Raw genomic sequence first — 17,690 nt, 5'->3', positions numbered from 1 at the left:
ATATTGAGATCAGCCACTTTTCTTCATTAACAGATATGAACATATAAAGTATTAGCTCTGACCAGTTAACTTACAATAGTAAGCTTAAGTATAAGAGTGGATCATTAATTTAATTAGTCAGTGGTTTGTAACTTTCTATATTTTTCCTACTGACTTTGGGCCATAAATGTTGATTAGCATTCAAATCTACCATAAATGGTATTCCATCATTTTTTTTCCCAGTCAACAGTTCAAATGCTATAGAAATGTGTACCTGAAACCTGTGTACTTGATCAATGTCATCCCATTAAATTTAATTTCTAAATAAATTTGTTTTTAATTCCATCACAAAAAAATACTGGCCCTGGCCAGTTGGCTCAGCGGTAGAGCGTCGGCCTGGCGTGCAGGGGACCGGGGTTCGATTCCCGGCCAGGGCACATAGGAGAGGCGCCCATTTGCTTCTCCACCCCACCCCCCTTCCTCTCTGTCTCTCTCTTCCCCTCCCGCAGCCAAGGCTCCATTGGAGCAAAGATGGCCCGGGCGCTGGGGATGGCTGCTTGGCCTCTGCCCCAGGCGCTAGAGTGGCTCTGGTCGAGACAGAGCGACGCCCCGGAGGGGCAGAGCATCGCCCCCTGGTGGGCAGAGCGTCGCCCCTGGTGGGCGTGCCGGGTGGATCCCGGTAGGGCACATGCGGGAGTCTGTCTGACTGTCTCTCCCCGTTTCCAGCTTCAGAAAAATACAAAAAAAAAAAAAAAAAATACTACAGGTTTTCATCTATTATTCAAAGGATAATACTTCTAAGTTTATTTTTATCTATTCTCTCTTATATTTAAGACATGATACAGTGTTGCAAAAGAATAAAACCATCATCTTCAGTTTTGAGGTATTGTTAGTATGTATAGTGCCCTGGATAATGGGAAATCTGAGGATTGTTACATTTATTTCACTTTGAGACATCTAGTTGCATGTCATGTTAATTTATTTGCTAATTTGAATTTTAAAATAAGGCTACAATTTTCTACTTTATACCAACATTAGCATATTAGTATTCAGCTTCAGCTATGAGAAAAGCATGTCCTATCCTCATATATATATTTGGTACTACTTACAGAGAAAGAAGTCCAGTTATTGACAAGACCTTTCCAGTGGGAACTGACAGGAGGAATAGTTTTGTGCCAGCCTTAAATATGACTCTTGGTTTGACTCCTAAATCTGTACATTTGTTACATTTGTCTTGTTAACAGAATCTAGGCCTAGACACTTGGAACTGTCGTTAGGGGATGAGAAAAGACTCCACTTGGGAATAAATGGGTTTAACAGTAATTTGAGGATTATTTTGGTTTGTTTCCATTTACTGGTTTTTGGAATTTCAAGGACTTTGAATAAGAGGTTCTTCAAGAGCACGGCAGCTACAATGAGCAAGCTTAGCTATCTAAGAAAATGACAGTATCAGCATTGATACTATTTATGGAGATAATTTCCATGATTACTGAAGGAAAGTCTGTAACCTAACATTTGGGCACTATTTGGTTTCTATGTAATACAAGTGACCAAGGATTTTTACTGTGAATCTAAAGTAGATAATGATAATAATGATATTGATAACATAACTGGTTTTGAGTTTCTTTGACTAGAAAAAATTGATTTAAAAAAGTCTTCCTCTATTTCTTGCCTACTGTGGGCTTAGTATTTGATTGGAAAAATGATAAATGCAGTGGCCATTCAGGGGAAAAAAATATTTAGCTATGTATATAAAGTTTTAATTCCCCAAATGAAGTTGAACATTTACTGAGATCTGGTATATACAAAACTAGCAGTCCCTTTGTGGCTAGTTGACAGTAACTTTCAATATAAATCCAAAAGGTTGTCTCTTTTAGGTTAGGAAATAGCAAAAAGATATAATGTTCTGTTTTCACACCATGTATCAGGTAGCCAATCTGAATCCTAAGGACCTCTCCTATACCTTAAAGGATTATGTTTTTAAAGAGCTTCAAAGAGATTGGCCTGGATATAATGAATTTGACAGACGGTCATTAGAATCAATTCTCTCAAGGTAAGTTCTTGTTTTAATTTTTTTCTTTAAAAATGATGTAAATATAGTTATTTTAGTCATTTTTATTTTGACATTGAGTTGGGAAAAGAGAAGTAAGGACAAGTTTTCTGTCATGAAAAGTTAAAAACCTTTCCATAACTAGAACATGTGTATCCTTTACAGAAAACTAAACCCATCTCAAAATACTGCCAGCACCAGCCGTTCAGAATCTCCTGTGTGTTCTAGTAGGGACACTGCATCTTCTCCTCAGGTATTTCATATTTCATAAAACTGTATAATCCTAGTCGTGAGATGGACCTAGGGGCCATCTAGGTCAGTTCCTCTGACTTATGGTGAGACAAGTGAGAGCCACAGAACGTGCACGGCTGTCCCCCGGGGGTGCACGGCTGTCCCCCGGGGGTGCACGGCTGTCTCCCCGGGGGTGCACGGCTGTCTCCCCGGGGGGTGCACGACTGTCTCCCCGGGGGGTGCACGGCTGTCTCCCCGAGGGTGCACGGCTGTCTCCCCGAAGGTGCACGGCTGTCCCCCCGGGGGTGCACGGCTGTCTCCCCGGGGGTGCACGGCTGTCCCCCCGGGGGTGCACGGCTGTCTCCCCGAGGGTGCACGGCTGTCCCCCCGGGGGTGCACGGCTGTCTCCCCGAAGGTGCACGGCTGTCCCCCCGGGGGTGCACGGCTGTCCCCCCGAAGGTGCACGGCTGTCTCCCCGGGGGTGCACGGCTGTCTCCCCGGGGGGTGCACGGCTGTCCCCCTGGGGGTGCACGGCTGTCTCCCCGGGGGGTGCACGGCTGTCCCCCCGGGGTGCACGGCTGTCTCCCCGGGGGTGCACGGGGAGTCTCCCCGGGGGTGCACGGCTGTCCACCCGGGGTGCACGGCTGTCTCCCGGGGGTGCATGGCTGTCCCCCCGGGGGTGCTCGGCTCGTTTCCAGCAGGACTCAGCCTTGTGTCCTGGAGAAGTTCTCAGCCCAGAACTCTTCTCCACTGGGCTGTAGTGCTTGTCAAAGTTCTTAATATCTACTTTCCCATTTTTAAAGGATACTTTTTATTGTAAGATTATCTACTTTTCCATTTTATTATTAACTAGAAGACCTATTCCAGTGGTTTTCAACCTTTTTACACTTGGAGACCAGTAAAAATAGGAGAATTATTTCAGGGACTTATTAAGGCAGGAGTCACCCTGAGCATAAGTGAATTTGATTAACATCGTTAGGTCTGTAATCGTCACACAAACATCAGGGTGGTTCACTCTTTTGCAGATGGGCATGAAATTTCTGGGAGACCAGTCCGCTGACTGGCAGTTGAAAAACATTGACCTTTCCACTCCCATATACAGTCTCAGATAACAGAGAAAACTGAAGATATTTCATTTTATCTGAAACATGTTTCAGAAAAGTATTTGTTGGGGAAAATGTTTCTTTAAATAAGTAAACAAAAAATTTTGACATTTTCAGACATGTTTTCTTAAAGCTCTTTTCAGTTAGATTCCAATCAGAATACTGCGATTGGACTTCAATTCAACTTAGTCTCCCCCAAACTATTCAATTTATCTTGGAAAAAGGTGGGGGAGATCCTGGGTAGCATTGGAATTAAATTTGCTTGGTCTCAGAGGACCCAGCCAGCCTTGAGCTCTCTATTTCCCACGTCTTTGGGACTGACAGTGGGACAGACCTCTTTACCCCAGTACTAGTGACAGAGTGCTTTTCTCTCTGGACCCTCCTTCCAAGGATTAGGGAGATAGGACAGATGTGTGGCAAACAGTAAGCATGCCCTGGGCAAAGGCTATTCACAAGTCAGGAAATGTTAGCACCCTATTGTGAGGAACAGAGGAGAAACAAAATCAAAGCAGTTCTGTTCTTGCCTGTACCCTATCCATAGAAGCCCCAATTTCAATGCCACTTACCATGAAGCTGCTTATAGTTCTGATCTAATTATACCCTGGGGGCCGAATCAATGGCACTAAATTTAAAATAGATTAAATTAACAGGATGATTAGGTTGTTTTCTCTCAAGCTGAAATTTAAGCCACAGTAGTGTACTGGATATATTTTTCAACTGAATTTTTTTTAATGTAAATACTATTATTGTTGCTGAATTGGGCTAATATTAACATGACTTTGAAAATTTTTGAAACAGTAATTCCATATCACTTTTCTAGACCAGTTATTAAGATTTATTTTTCAATCCAATGAAGTGAGGGAAATGAATAGTATTTCAACAATGATAGATACTTAGAGAAATTTCTCTGAAGGGGATGGCTGTTGCCAGGTGCAATAATAAATGGCAGCCAAAATATTCATAACTGGAGCATGTTAGCAGATTAGAGGAGGTTAAATATGTAAGTAGGCTTGTTGCCCTTTACCTACTCTTGTTCTGACAGAGTGCGATGATACAACCTGCTTCCTGCTCTCGCTTATTAGAACTCGGTCAGCAGAGGAACGAAGCCACTCTATCTAATACTCTCCTGAGGGGTATAATTCACAAAAATTGGCATTGTCTCAAGGAACTTAGGGTGGGGCCTGTCCAGAGCGCTGCAAAAGTAGATTTACAGTTGAGAGTATGTGAAATAGAGTTTATTCTTGTATTATTATTTATGATTGTATTATTTTCCATACAAACAACTATAAATCTACTTTTGCCCCACACTGTATAATCAGAAAGATAAATGCTCCAAGAAACATACAGTGTAGGCAAAGTAGGTTTACAGTTGTTCGTATAGAAAAAGGCATGAACATTATGAATATTACAACAGCCGTATTAACTCAAAAGAATGTCAGAGTGGCACATTCTTTGGTCCACTCCTGCATTTGCCAGATTCTTTTTTATATTAGACATGAGAATTTATTTCACTTTTGTTTTTATGGCTTGTTTGTTTTTGCCTAAGCTTGGAGAAAGGTTTAACACAACACAAGTCATAAACTTAAGTACAAATAAAAATACTCAGTGTTCTTATGGTAATCAGTGATGCATATATTAAATTATATTTTTTCCTGTTCTCCTCTCCCCCTTTGCCCCACAGAAACGACTTTTAGATTCAGATTTCATTGATCCTTTAATGAATAAAAAAGCTCGAATATCTCACCTGACAAACAGAGTGCCACCAACATTAAACGGTCATTTGAATCCCACCAGTGACAAATTGGCTGCAGGCCTGCCACCGCCGCCCGCAGCTGCTGCCATCCCCACCGCCCCGCCCCTGCTCTCCACCCACCTGCCCGTCCCCAACCCTCCGCAGACTGTACACTCTAACTCCAACTCCCCCAGCACTCCAGAAGGCGGGGGGACTCAAGACCTACCTGTTGACAGTTTTAGTCAGAACAGTAGTGTCTACGAGGACCAGCAAGACAAATATACCTCTAGGACTGCTCTGGGAACCGTACCCTCTGACTCAGTTCTGCTAACGTGTCCAAAGCCTATGGAAGAAAACCATTCACTGTCTCACAAAAAGTCCAAAAAGAAGTCTAAAAAACACAAGGAGAAGGACCAAATAAATAAACACGACATTGAGATGATGGAGGAAAAGGAAGAGGACCTTAAAAGAGATGAGGAAATTGCCAAGCTGAACAACTCCAGTCCAGATTCCAACGAAGGTATTTGATACTTCTAAAAACCGCTGCCCAAGTACATGAATGGAAGAGGGACTGTCATGAGTGTAAGGTGGTGCTGTTCATAATTATAATCCTCTTTTATCAAATGAGTTTCCTTTTAGTTATTAATATTAGTATTGTATTTTTGAGCAGGTTTTTCTTGCATTTTACCACAGTCATTTTCGGTCTCTTTGTAGCCAGCTATTAAATATGGTTTTTATATTTGTTAATAAGATGGTGAGTGACATTTGAAAATGACCCTGTCATCCTCCTTTTAAAGAAAGTGGGCTTTGTTACCCTTTTCCATAACTGTGATATAATGGTATTGTGTAACCTCAACATGACCTGTTATATGCCATTCTTGAACTGACTCAACCAGACACACAATTAGCAGTAAAAATATTCATTTCCTTCTTTGTCACAGACACAAGGTCACCCTTGCTTTAATTAATATTAGCACAGGGGAAATGTCAAATTCTTTATAAAACAGACAAGGTACAATTACATTTACATATCCATAATATTATCTTCATTTAGAGTAAAAGCAGTTTGTCTTGTGCAAGTCTGTTGGCGATTAAACTAACCAGTAGGACTGCTTACCTAGGATATAGTGATTTTTAAAACCTAATGACAAAATTAGTTTTTTTTTAAAAAGAGTTGTCCTCTAAAACTGTGTCTTTTATGCCAGCACAGAGAAGATCAAGCCGGTCATTTAGCAGTGCCGCCCATTTCAAATCCTAAGCATAACTAAGGCAAAACTCCCCAAGGAAATGCAACTTTGGAAAAGTTACTTTGATGAACAAAGTTTAAGGGTATTGTCTTTTGTAGTTTGCACACAATACTGAAAGTCTGTAGTCCTTAGATTTAACTATTTTTATCATACAAAAGAAGCTTTGACTCTAGAAGAGTATGCTAACAGTGCTTTTATTGACATGGGGGAGCATATTGCATGTCAGAGTGTATTTGTGAAATATTGGGATCAGTATGATGCTATATAGTGGCCCAAGAGGTAGATGTAAGCTTTTTCTCTCTAACACTGTCATACTTGAATTTGCCAGGTCAGAAAAGGGCAAGAGGCAATACCACCTCATTTTCAGAGTTAGTAAACCAGGTTCCTGGGTATGCCCCACTCTCCACACTTCCCACCTCAGATGCTCATCCTTTAAAATATTAAACGAAGAAATCATCAAATTGTGTGTTTTGCCAGCAGGCAGGGTTAGGGTCTGAGTTGTTATTTTAACTCTACTTTGAGTGAATTACCCTAGTAAAAAGTCTGAACATACCCTCTGGAAATGGTGCAAACAAATGAAATACTCAGGGATTTTATACACTTTCATAGCATAGTCCTGAATGACTAGCACTTTATCTGTTTGTTCTTTTTAAAACAAGTCTCTCTTCTTAGGAGGGTTAGAAATTAGAGGAATGTAAGTCAGTGTTTAGTAATAACTTATTTTAAATTAAACCAATAGGAAAACTTCCTACCCACTTCTGCTGTCTGCATACAAAAAGGGTAGCCATGAAAATACAGGGACCAGAACAGTCTGCTACCTGACTTCATTGTCTCATCTGCCTTGTTTAAATCCTATGAAAAGTAGATGTCGATATAAAATTTGTATCTCCCATTGTCTGGCTGCATCTGCCACCACAGTCTTTGAATTGCTGGGCAGATGCCACAACTGTTGTTGAAAGAATAGAAGATTGACCTTGGGTTAAGATGGAATTCCTTTATTGTGCAGACACTGCAGTAGCCAGGGTGCTTTCAATGCCTGGCGTCGGTTTTGCTGGCGCTGGTCATAGGGCCTCCATTGTTCGTGTTCAATTGTATTCCTTGCTCACTGTTGCTTATTGAGATAGATGAATAGGATTTGAGGAAAAGTCTTCCAGATGTTTCTGATCTATTTTAGAATTATAGGCATTTTATAACCATACCGTTGGTGAACACTTGGATTTTTTTTCTTCGTAGGAGTTCAAGAGGGTTGCACTGCCTCCACGGAGCCTTCTTCAACAATTGAACTCCCAGATTATTTGATGTAAGTTCAGATGTCTGCCATTGGGAGAAAACTGTTTAATTTTAGAAACTTGCAAATTCTTTTCCCATAATTTGCAAATCGAAAAAGTAAGAAGTTCCAGAAATAGTGTCCTGGAGCCACCCCTGCAATTGAAAGGCTGCCATTCAGCCTGCTCGCCCCAAATCCACCCTGTCAGCTTCAGCAGCTTGTGCCACCCCCTGCTCTGAGCTCTGCGTGGTGGCCTTTAAGTATAGAGAAGCCTGTCCTTTGTTCCGGGGCCAGGCCAAGCATTTGATTATGGAAGATTTCAGGGATCAGCCTCTTCAAAGCTGACAGTCTGTCTGCTCAGTCGTTCCTGCACATGTTACTGATGAAGGAAGCGCTTCCCTCTGCAGTTCATACAAAGTGGAGATGGACTGAGGTTTAGTTAAGTAAAACTATCAAATTAATTTTAAGAGAATAGTAAAATTTGATCATCTCATTTTAGTACAGGTTATAATGTTTTTCTTGTTATGACAAGTTGCTAAATGCTGGGCTGGGGACATTTTTGTAACTGGCTATCACAGAAATTATAACTTGGACACATAATGCTAGCTTTTTTACAGACTCAATGGCTTCTATAAGAAGAAAATAATTAAGTTTTAAAATCTAGAGAAATGGAGAGTGAAAGAGCAAATGGGTCTATCGATAGCTTAAAAAATGAACAAATGTGCAAACAGCTTGAATATAGAATGGACAATGGCATCTGGGCTGCATAAACATCTTTTCTCTGGTAGGCAGAGTTAAACTGTGCTCGTTAGCCTTCCAGGTCCTATGAAACGCTCATTTCTAGATAGAATAGAGAACGTCTTATACTTAAAATATATTACTTCCGCTTACCAATAGTGTGAAAGCTGTACTTACTGCGGAAGGCTACAGCAGGATACCATAACGCTGGTTATCATCTCTTAACTGAGAAGCCCCAGGAAGCCATGCCAAGTACTGCTCATCTGAGGCCGTGCAGGCTTCAGAGTTCTGTGGGGGAGCCCTGGGGTGCAGCCACCACTGAGTTGGTCCAGGAGCGGTCAGTTGGGGCGCAGCACCTGGCCCCACTTACCATGGGGTTCACCACTCCACCTGTAAACCCACTTCTTTTTAAAAGTGCTGTGAAAGTTGCTGCCCCCCTTAGCCTGACCAGGCGGTGGCACAGTGGAGGGAGCATCGGACTGGGATGCGGAAGGACCCAGGTTCGAGACCCTGAGGTCGCTGGCTTGAGCGCGGGCTCGTCTGGCTTGAGCAAAGGGCTTACCAGCTTGGACCCAGGGTCACTGGCTCCAGCAAGGAGTTACTCAGTCTGCTGAAGGCCCCCAGTCCAGGCACATATGAGAGCAATCAATGAACAACTAAGGTGTCACAACGAAAAAAAAAAGTTGCTGCCCCCTCAAATAACAACTGCAATATTGTGCTCTCATTCTTTTGATTTTGAATTCCTGTTTTTTGTCATAGTGATGTATACTTGGTACATGTGACAGATCAGGTAGAGAGACAGAAAAATAATTCTGACCTTTCCCCATGGATTCAGGCTATGTTTTACTAAATTAATCAGTTAATTCTTTTTTTTTTTTTTTGTATTTTTCTGAAGCTGGAAACGGGGAGAGACAGTCAGACAGACTCCCGCATGCGCCCGACCGGGATCCACACGGCACGCCCACCAGGGGGCGATGCTCTGCCCCTCCAGGGCGTCGCTCTGTCCTGACCAGAGCCACTCCAGCGCCTGGGGCAGAGGCCAAGGAGCCATCCCCAGCGCCCGGGCCATCTTTGCTCCAATGGAGCCTCGGCTGTGGGAGGGGAAGAGAGAGACAGAGAGGAAGGAGAGGGGGAGGGGTGGAGAAGCAGATGGGTGCTTCTCCTGTGTGTCCTGGCCGGGAATCGAACCTGGGACCTCTGCACGCCAGGCCGACGCTCTACCACTGAGCCAACCGGCCAGGGCCATTTCTATTTTTTTTTTTTAAATAATTAGTTGGCCCTGGCCAGTTGGCTTAGTGGTAGAGTGTCGGCCTGGCGTGTAGAAGTCCTGGGTTTGACTTCTGGCCAGGGCACCCAGGAGAAGCGCCCATCTGCTTCTCCACCCCACCCCCTCCTTCCTCTCTGTCTCTCTTTTCCCCGCCCCACAGCCAAGGTTCCATTGGAGCAAAGTTGGCCCGGGCACTGAAGATTAGATGGCTCTATGGCCTCTGCCTCAAGGCGATAGAATGACTCAGAGGGGCAGAGCATCACCCCCTGGTGGGTATGCCAGGTGGATCCCAGTCAAACACATGTGGCAGTCTGTCTCTCTGCCTCCCTATTTCTCACTTCAGAAAAATACCAAAAAAAATAATAATTACAAAACAATAAAAAATAACTAGTTTAAGGCCAGTTGCTGCACCTGCATTAGTGTATTTCTGTACATTTGTCACCATCCTAGCTGTTTAAAAAGTACAAAACTACATGACCTATGTGATTGTTTGCTTGCTTTATTTAAGTAAAAGCAATTTGTTTTTAAAAATTAAATCTTGTGTAAATACAGAAAGTTTTCTAAAAATGGTGAGAAAGCATGACTTTTCAGAAGTCATCAAAAATATAAAATTTAAGTTGCTTCATAAGAATCCAAAAGATCATACTACAAAACCTTAATGATCAGCTTTAAATAATTCATACTTAACTACAATATTCCTAATTTTTATATATTAGACTACTTCTACTTCTGGTTGTGAATTATATAAACTATTTAAATTTTATTCCATCACTGCATTAAGAGCCAACTGTAGAACTCCTGAACTTTGGTGGAAATAGTGAAATGCTTTTCATTAAAATGCCAGTATAATCAAATAATCTATAATAGCCACACAACTGTTGATCAGTTTATTTTTCCTAGGGAATTTATTAAATGAAATATTGAGGGTGTGGTTTTGAGAAAGCAGGATAAATACTTGGTATAACAAATGGAATCTGAGTGTCACAAGCAGTTTAGCCGTTTTCCTCACGTGCTTATCCCCGGAACCCGTTCCTCCCTGGGGCTCCCTCTGCTGCGGTGCCTGTCTGGAGGGGACTGCTGCCCGCTTGGCTGGCGGTGTTCCTTCTAGAGCAGAGGCACCAGCAGGGCAGCTGTGAGTCCGCACACTGCACACACTGCCTCACTCACTCGTAGGAACAGAAGTATTCCTGAGGACGTTAGGTCACTTGTGCTGTTATCACTTTCTCACATTTGCAGCTAGGTATCTGTGCTATTACATCTTAAATAAAACTGGTGAGAGTATCTGAAGCCATTTTGGAGAGGACTGAACTCCAAGGTTTTCCCACAGTGAAAAACATTATGTACCCCCGGGGCCATTCTGAATCTCCTGCTACCTCCTTGAAATTGCTTTGAAATCTCACTTTTTGTCTCAAAAGAGTCAAGGGAATTTTGCATTCCATGACAAAAGCAGAGTGCAAAGACCCAAACCAGAACCTGATGTCATCCCAGTCCCCAGATCCACAAACAAATAATATGAACTCTGTTTTAATATAAAATACTCATTTAATTTACTTACCACTGAATAAACTGACACTTTGGCAAAATGGCCTTTATTTAGGTCCCTAGAAATAGTCATAATGTGAAGTATAGGTTCATGGCATTTTTATTAAGAAAGTAAACTACACTTAATAGCACAACACTGCCTTTCTATTGCACATAGTATGGCATGTTACACTATATCATCTTTAAAAATGATAAACAATTCCCCTTTTGTATTTTATATGTATTTGCCTAATCAGAAATGGGAGGACAGGGTCTGAGGAGAGGGGCCTGGAGCACCTTGGTGGAAGCAGGTTTGAAAGGCTTGAAGATGGGTCTCCTTGTACACAGCAGGTCGGGGACAGCTCTGACTTTAGCACTTACTATGTGACATTTTCCTGATTTCACATTACCCATCTAGTCCTCTGTCTCCATGTGACTTATAGTAGACGTTGGTCTCTGCCGCTGGTATGTAGTGAATTATTTTGGGTGGAGAAAGATTTAGGAAGCTACATCTGTGTGAGTGTTGTTTTCTTTTCACATAGTTGCACTTTAATTCCATTGCCACCATGTCTTTCTTATATTTCCATACTCGCCTCTGAAGTTCTTAAGTGGGGTAGTTTCATCTGGAAGGTCTCTGAAGGAGTGACACAGCTATTGCTCTATTTTCGGTTTTTCTTACTAGAAAATACATTGCTATCGTCTCCTATGAGCAACGCCAGAATTACAAAGATGACTTCAATGCAGAGTATGAAGAGTACAGGGCCTTGCACGCCAGGATGGAGACTGTAGCTAGAAGATTTATCAAGCTGGATGCGCAGCGGAAGCGCCTTTCTCCAGGCTCCAAAGAGTATCAGGTGAATAAATGCATCTGCTCTGAGATGAGCTGACTTTCCTGTTTTACTTTCTTCCTCTGCCCAGCCCAACCCCATTAGCTGTCAGAGCAAGTCTGCTTGCTGGCCTGCTTCTCTGCAGCTTTGCTTTCATTGAAAATTAGCTAGGTAACTAAATATTTGAAATAGTTCTTGAAAATACGTAAATATTGAACATGTATTTCCATCCATGGAAAAAAATAAGTTTTTTAGTTAACATAATATGTATAAAATGTAATATATGCTTATATGTTTACTATAATATAACATATAGTGTACTGGGAAAAATAGCACACACAACTAAATAGTGGAAGAAAGCTGCATTCAGGATTTACCGAAATATTTTATTGCATTGCCAACTTAACTCAGACTATATAGCTCCTAGATCTGGTGCTATTACCCAAAGCTGCTATTTCAAATAAATATTTTAATTAATTTTTTAAATAACCTCAATCTGACATAGATTAGGAAAGAATAGACTTAGAATGTAAAGAAGTCTGGGGTCTGAGTGAAGAAAAGCATGGTGCTTCCAGCTATTCCAGAGACAGAGACTTGTTAGCAGGTAGTAACCAGTTCCTACCACCCTACGTTAAGTGGTAACATTACTAGTTAACAAAAAACAGTAGAAGCCTGACCTGATCATTTTCATAGTTCTTGGCAAAAGGATTAATATAAATGAATGTTTCTTTCCTTGTATAAGCCAGATAACTTTGTCACACTTCACAGGCACAGATGGTGCCTTCATCCCAGTCCACTACCTTTGTTCTGATGGGAGCCTAAGTGAGAGGTTGGGTGGGTTTTCCCACAGTGGGGAAATCAACCTGAGAGCACCTTGCCCTAGATTCCTCATGTCTTTCCTTAGTGGGCCTTATTTCTTAAGCCACTAGAATGATAGATTTTGCTAGAGGACTTGGTGTTTGAGGGTGCAAGAGGTTGGTGATATGATAGTTTGGGTTTGTTTGTTTTTCTGTATTTACCTGTGCACTGTGATTATATTTAAACTGCAGTGTAATTCCAAAGATTGCTCAGTGGGTAGGAGCAGGCTGCAGAGCCAGAGCCAGAATGCCCGAGTTTGATTTCTAGCTCCTACTATTTAATACGTGTGACTTTGGGCACAAAGTTATTTAACTTGCTTCAAAATCACCATCCATAAGATGAGGTGATTATAGAGTTGTGCAGAATAAATGTAAGTATTTGGAAACTGCTTAGTTTCATCATACATGCGGTCATATGGTGCATAAGGGTTAGCCATTTTCCCCAGCCCCCTGATTCCCCTCCCACAAGCCATCAGTAGTACTGGTTTCCAGTGTATCTTTCAGAGGGGTGTGTGTGTGTGTGTGTGTAAGATGTATATCCACAAGCAAATCCATATAATATACCATATGTAATTAAATCTAAGATGTCATCAGTTTAAGAGTCATCATTGTTAAGGTAAAAGTATGATTCATTATTATCTGATTTCATTAAAATAAATGGGCATCTTAGAAGTAATAAAATTATTAGAATATATACTCACAAAAATTAGGGGTTATTTCAAAATGAATATGAAGCAATAAAAAAAACATTTTTTTTTATATTAAACAAGAACATCAGAAAAACAAACAAGTCAAAGAAAGTTGTTCAATTATGCAAATGAGATACAAACTCAATTATCATGATTGAGTAGCAAGTAACATACTGGTGGGGGTGAACAGAAGCATGTCAGACTGGACCAGAGTGCCACACATTGACTGCTCAGTAGGGTGTATGGTCTCCCAAGACTGTCAAAACACACTGAGAGTGATGGGGCAGGACAGGATCAGACTGCCCAGCAGTTCTTGTGGGATCCTCCACTACTCTTGCTCCAGGGCAACTTCCAGCTCAAGAAGTGCTGTGAGAGGAATTGGATGGTTTGCCAGACGTCTTCCCAGTGCTTCCCAAGCATGTTCAATGGGATTCAGGTCTGGAGAACGTGAAGGCCAGTCCTTGTGTTCAACTTCAGCCTCCTGAAGCATGTGGTTGACGAGATGTGCATGGTGGGGCCTGGCATTATCATCCATGGAAAGAAAATTGTTTCTAACTGCTCCAGCACAGGGTACCACTATGGGGTTCAGGTCCTCATCTCGATATCTGACAGCAGTCAGCGATCCGTTTCTGATGACGTAGAGGTTGGTACGACCACCAATGCTGATGCCAGGCCACACCATAATTCCACCACCACTGAGTCCCTTTCTCACATGAAACGTGGATTCTCCTGTAGTTCTCATTCACGCCAGATCAGGACACAATGATTGTGAGGCTGCAGACTGAACCGTGACTCATCAGAGAAGAGGACAGTTCACTCATTGCGGGTCCAATGACGATGCTCATCAGCCCACCTTCTGTGGGTTCTACGGTGTTCAGCAGATAACAGAATGCATACCACTAGTTCTCGGGCGTGCAGTCCAACACAATGGAGCGGGTTTCGTATGGTCTGGGTGCTTATCCATCGTGTGGCAGCAAGAAACTACCCCGCAGCTCTGTTGCAGTACAGTGCCTGTTCCTTCTTGCCAATAAGGTCAAGTAGCGGTCATCTCTTGCTATTGTGGCAGATGGGCAACCCTGCTCCCATCTTCTTCATACTGTGCCAGTCTCTTGAAAGTGATTCCACAGTCTGTTAATCGCATTTTGGGATGTTCCAAGTGCTGTTGCCACTGTTGTCTGTGTTTGACCAACTTCAAGATGTCCAAGGCTCTCCAGACTGCACATTCGGGCAAATCGTGTTGCAGGGGCATTGCAAGAGTGGGAAATTGCAGGATGTGCTCTTTCAAGATCAGGGAACATGCTTTCAGCCTTTTGTAGAGTGCATTTTCACCAATGAAATAAAAGTTGGTTTTGCATCTCATTTGCATAATTGAACAACTTTCTTTGACTTGTCATTTGCTTTTCTGATGTTCTTGTTTAATAAAAAAAATCAAATGCTTCTTTTTTTTATTGCTTCATATTCATTTTTGAAATATCCCCTAATTTTTGTAAGCAGTGTATTATCATCCTATTTCTCCCTTTTAAAACATTATAGCAAACTGTATAAATTGTTCTGCACTTTACTTTTTTCACTGAACACCGTAACGCATATTAGAGAATTCTTTTTATATATGTACATGAACACTCCCCCCTTTTTCAATAGTCTCCTTAGTATTTCTTTGGGTGGATTAATGGACTCTTAGATTTTGTTTTATGTCTTTTGTTTTACAATGTTGTAGGGAGTAACCTTCTACACAGATATTTTCACTCGGGCACAAGTAAATCTGAAAGATAAGTGTAAATTTCAAGTCAGATTTGCATTTGCTGTAGTGATAGCAGTTGCCAAATTGCCTTCCTTAAAGATTGTACCAATTTACCTCCCATCATCAATATTTACCACTCCCTTGCCATATGTGTGTTAACTGTTTAATTTGCAAACAAAAAAGGTTCTCTTCTGATTTTTAATTTTTAATGTTATAGAATGTTCATGAAGAAGTCTTACACGAATATCAGAAGATCAGGCAGGTAAGTATCATCACTGTGGGTTTTCTGGCATGAAGTCGGGAAGTAATTACAATTCTACAACCTGATTCCTTGTTGTCTTTTCCCCCACAGTCTAGTCCCAATTACCATGAAGAAAAATACAGATGCGAGTATCTTCATAACAAGCTGGCTCACATCAAAAGACTCATAGGAGAATTCGACCAACAGCAAGCGGAGTCCTGGCACTAGAGCTCTGTTTGGACCGGAAGATGTGAATAAACTGAAGCTTATTTATTTAAAATTCCAAATGAGTTGCTCTAAGATTCTAAAACAATGAAACTTTACCTGTTGAAAGTTTCAGTATTTGTAAACTTGACCTACTTTTTTTCCCCCCATTTTTCTTTGCTTCTCTTTATTTTTGAAGCTGCTTTTTCTGGTCCTTTTCTTTCCCCCTCAAGACTTGTGTTTGTCAATAGAAGTAATTTGTTTTTAGATACTGGGGATCCAGTATCTATACTTCAAATCAGTTTATTTCTTAAAAACTTGTTTGTAATTAGAAATAATTTTTTTAGATATTGGGGATCCAGTGTCCACACTTCAAAGTTATGTGTGTTTAAAAAAAAAAAAAGTAAGGTGCAAGGTGAAATGCTTTTGGATAAACATAAGCCTATTTTCTGATCTTTCTTAATGAGAACTCTTTGCCTTAAATGGTGGAATATTTGGAAATTTGCACAAAATACAAAAAAAATTAAAACATTGTTTTGGAGGGTTAAGAAATGGAAAGGTCTATGAGTGTGTGTGTGTGGTAGCTGCACACATGTATACAGACTGACTTGATATAGAACAGTAAGTCCACCCTGCGAGTTAACCCCCCTTGCAATGGTTGCCTTAAGGTGTTTGCTAGTTGTGTAAATAGTGTGTTAATCGTTAGCTACGCTGCCTCCCACATGATGGGAGCAGTGGGAAGTACGCTGTGTGTCTGAGAGCGTGTGCGCAGCCCGTGTGTGTGTGCAGAGGTGGTGTGGATGTGAACGAGCCCGAAGGAGAGAAGCTGCTACTGTCCGCAGGCCGAGCGCGCAGGTGAGACAACTGGCGAGTGTGACTGCAGGTGGGTTTTTCTTCCTATCAAATTGCTCCTTCTGTTGTGGAAGACAAAAGCATTTCCATTTCAACCATTTGTCAGCTTTGTTCTTGGGCAAAATTGATATGTTATGAAAATGAAACAAATCTATAGTTTTGGGGCAAAATTATAAAATATGTAGTTAAAAAGTAAAATTAAATATGTAGGTAACCTATTTATATACTGCTATAAAGTATTTTTTGAAAAGAGATATGCAAAGAAGTTATTACCTACATGAAATGTATATTTAAAGATTTTTGTTTTTCATCCTGGGTGCCAGGAATATAAACAAGAGTGGATATATTTAACCATAGCATACTGTGATTCATCAAACAGCACAAGCTTTCATTTCATGGAGTTTACCTGTTGACGTTGATTTAACTATCACTTGTTTTATCATGTGGGAACGTAAGTTATGTCAGAAATACAAGGATATTGAACTAATGTTGATTCAAGTTGTGTTGTCTTACCGTATTGTCTTTTCAAAGTGCTGCCAGTTAAAAAGGGAAGCATTATGTTTACAAATCTGTTTTGAAATGTTTGCCAAAATTTTGGTGGTATCTTTAATAAAGATGTTTGTGTCCAGCATCCAAAAAAAACCAAGTAAATAACTTTGTTGTGTATTGCTATAAACCAGAGAACATTAATGTCTAGAAAACCTGAGAGAGCATGTAGAGGAACTTTCCTCTTTGGAGTTCTTCTAAAACATTAACTGGAAAGAGTAGGTAATATAGTAAAAGTATACAAAAGTATACAAACTACACAAAGAATAAAATAAGACCCTGTGCACTATACTATAACTGTAATACCACTGCAGAAATTTAATTTCTATGTAGCATGGGCCTCCTAGGGAATTCGATTGATTTTAGCATTGAAACCCCTGGTGCTCTTCCTTTTACCTCAGAGTTGGTACAATCATTATTAAATGTTCATTTCAAACTTTCAGTTAAAAACAAGGAGAGGAAACTTAATTGGGTCAATTTGGTCCTCGTATTATTATGGTGGAGTCTGCTGAGAGATTTGCCTATACATAATGACCCCATTGGTGTCATTTCTTGAATATCTTGGCCTTTTAATCAGAGTGTGTGCTGCTATTTGCTA

General features: G+C 41.0%; 1 protein-coding gene across 1 annotated transcript in view; it reads left to right on the top strand.

Moving 5' to 3' along the window:
• Positions 1–16,704, top strand: part of ELL2 (elongation factor for RNA polymerase II 2) — a 92,997-nt gene extending 76,293 nt beyond the window's left edge. Inside the window, exons 6-12 of the mRNA XM_066381878.1 lie at positions 1,908–2,032; positions 2,195–2,282; positions 5,045–5,615; positions 7,576–7,642; positions 11,818–11,989; positions 15,467–15,511; positions 15,602–16,704. Coding sequence (XP_066237975.1) covers positions 1,908–2,032; positions 2,195–2,282; positions 5,045–5,615; positions 7,576–7,642; positions 11,818–11,989; positions 15,467–15,511; positions 15,602–15,718 — 1,185 coding nt within the window. The 3' untranslated portion in view covers positions 15,719–16,704. The remainder of the gene's footprint in view (positions 1–1,907; positions 2,033–2,194; positions 2,283–5,044; positions 5,616–7,575; positions 7,643–11,817; positions 11,990–15,466; positions 15,512–15,601) is intronic.
• The last annotated feature ends 986 nt before the right edge of the window (positions 16,705–17,690 follow it).

The sequence above is a fragment of the Saccopteryx leptura genome, chromosome 4 (genome assembly GCF_036850995.1).
Source record: "Saccopteryx leptura isolate mSacLep1 chromosome 4, mSacLep1_pri_phased_curated, whole genome shotgun sequence".
NCBI classification, from domain to species: domain Eukaryota; kingdom Metazoa; phylum Chordata; class Mammalia; order Chiroptera; family Emballonuridae; genus Saccopteryx; species Saccopteryx leptura.
The sequence above is the reverse complement of the archived record's forward strand: the minus strand, read 5'-3'. Positions and strand labels throughout refer to the sequence as shown.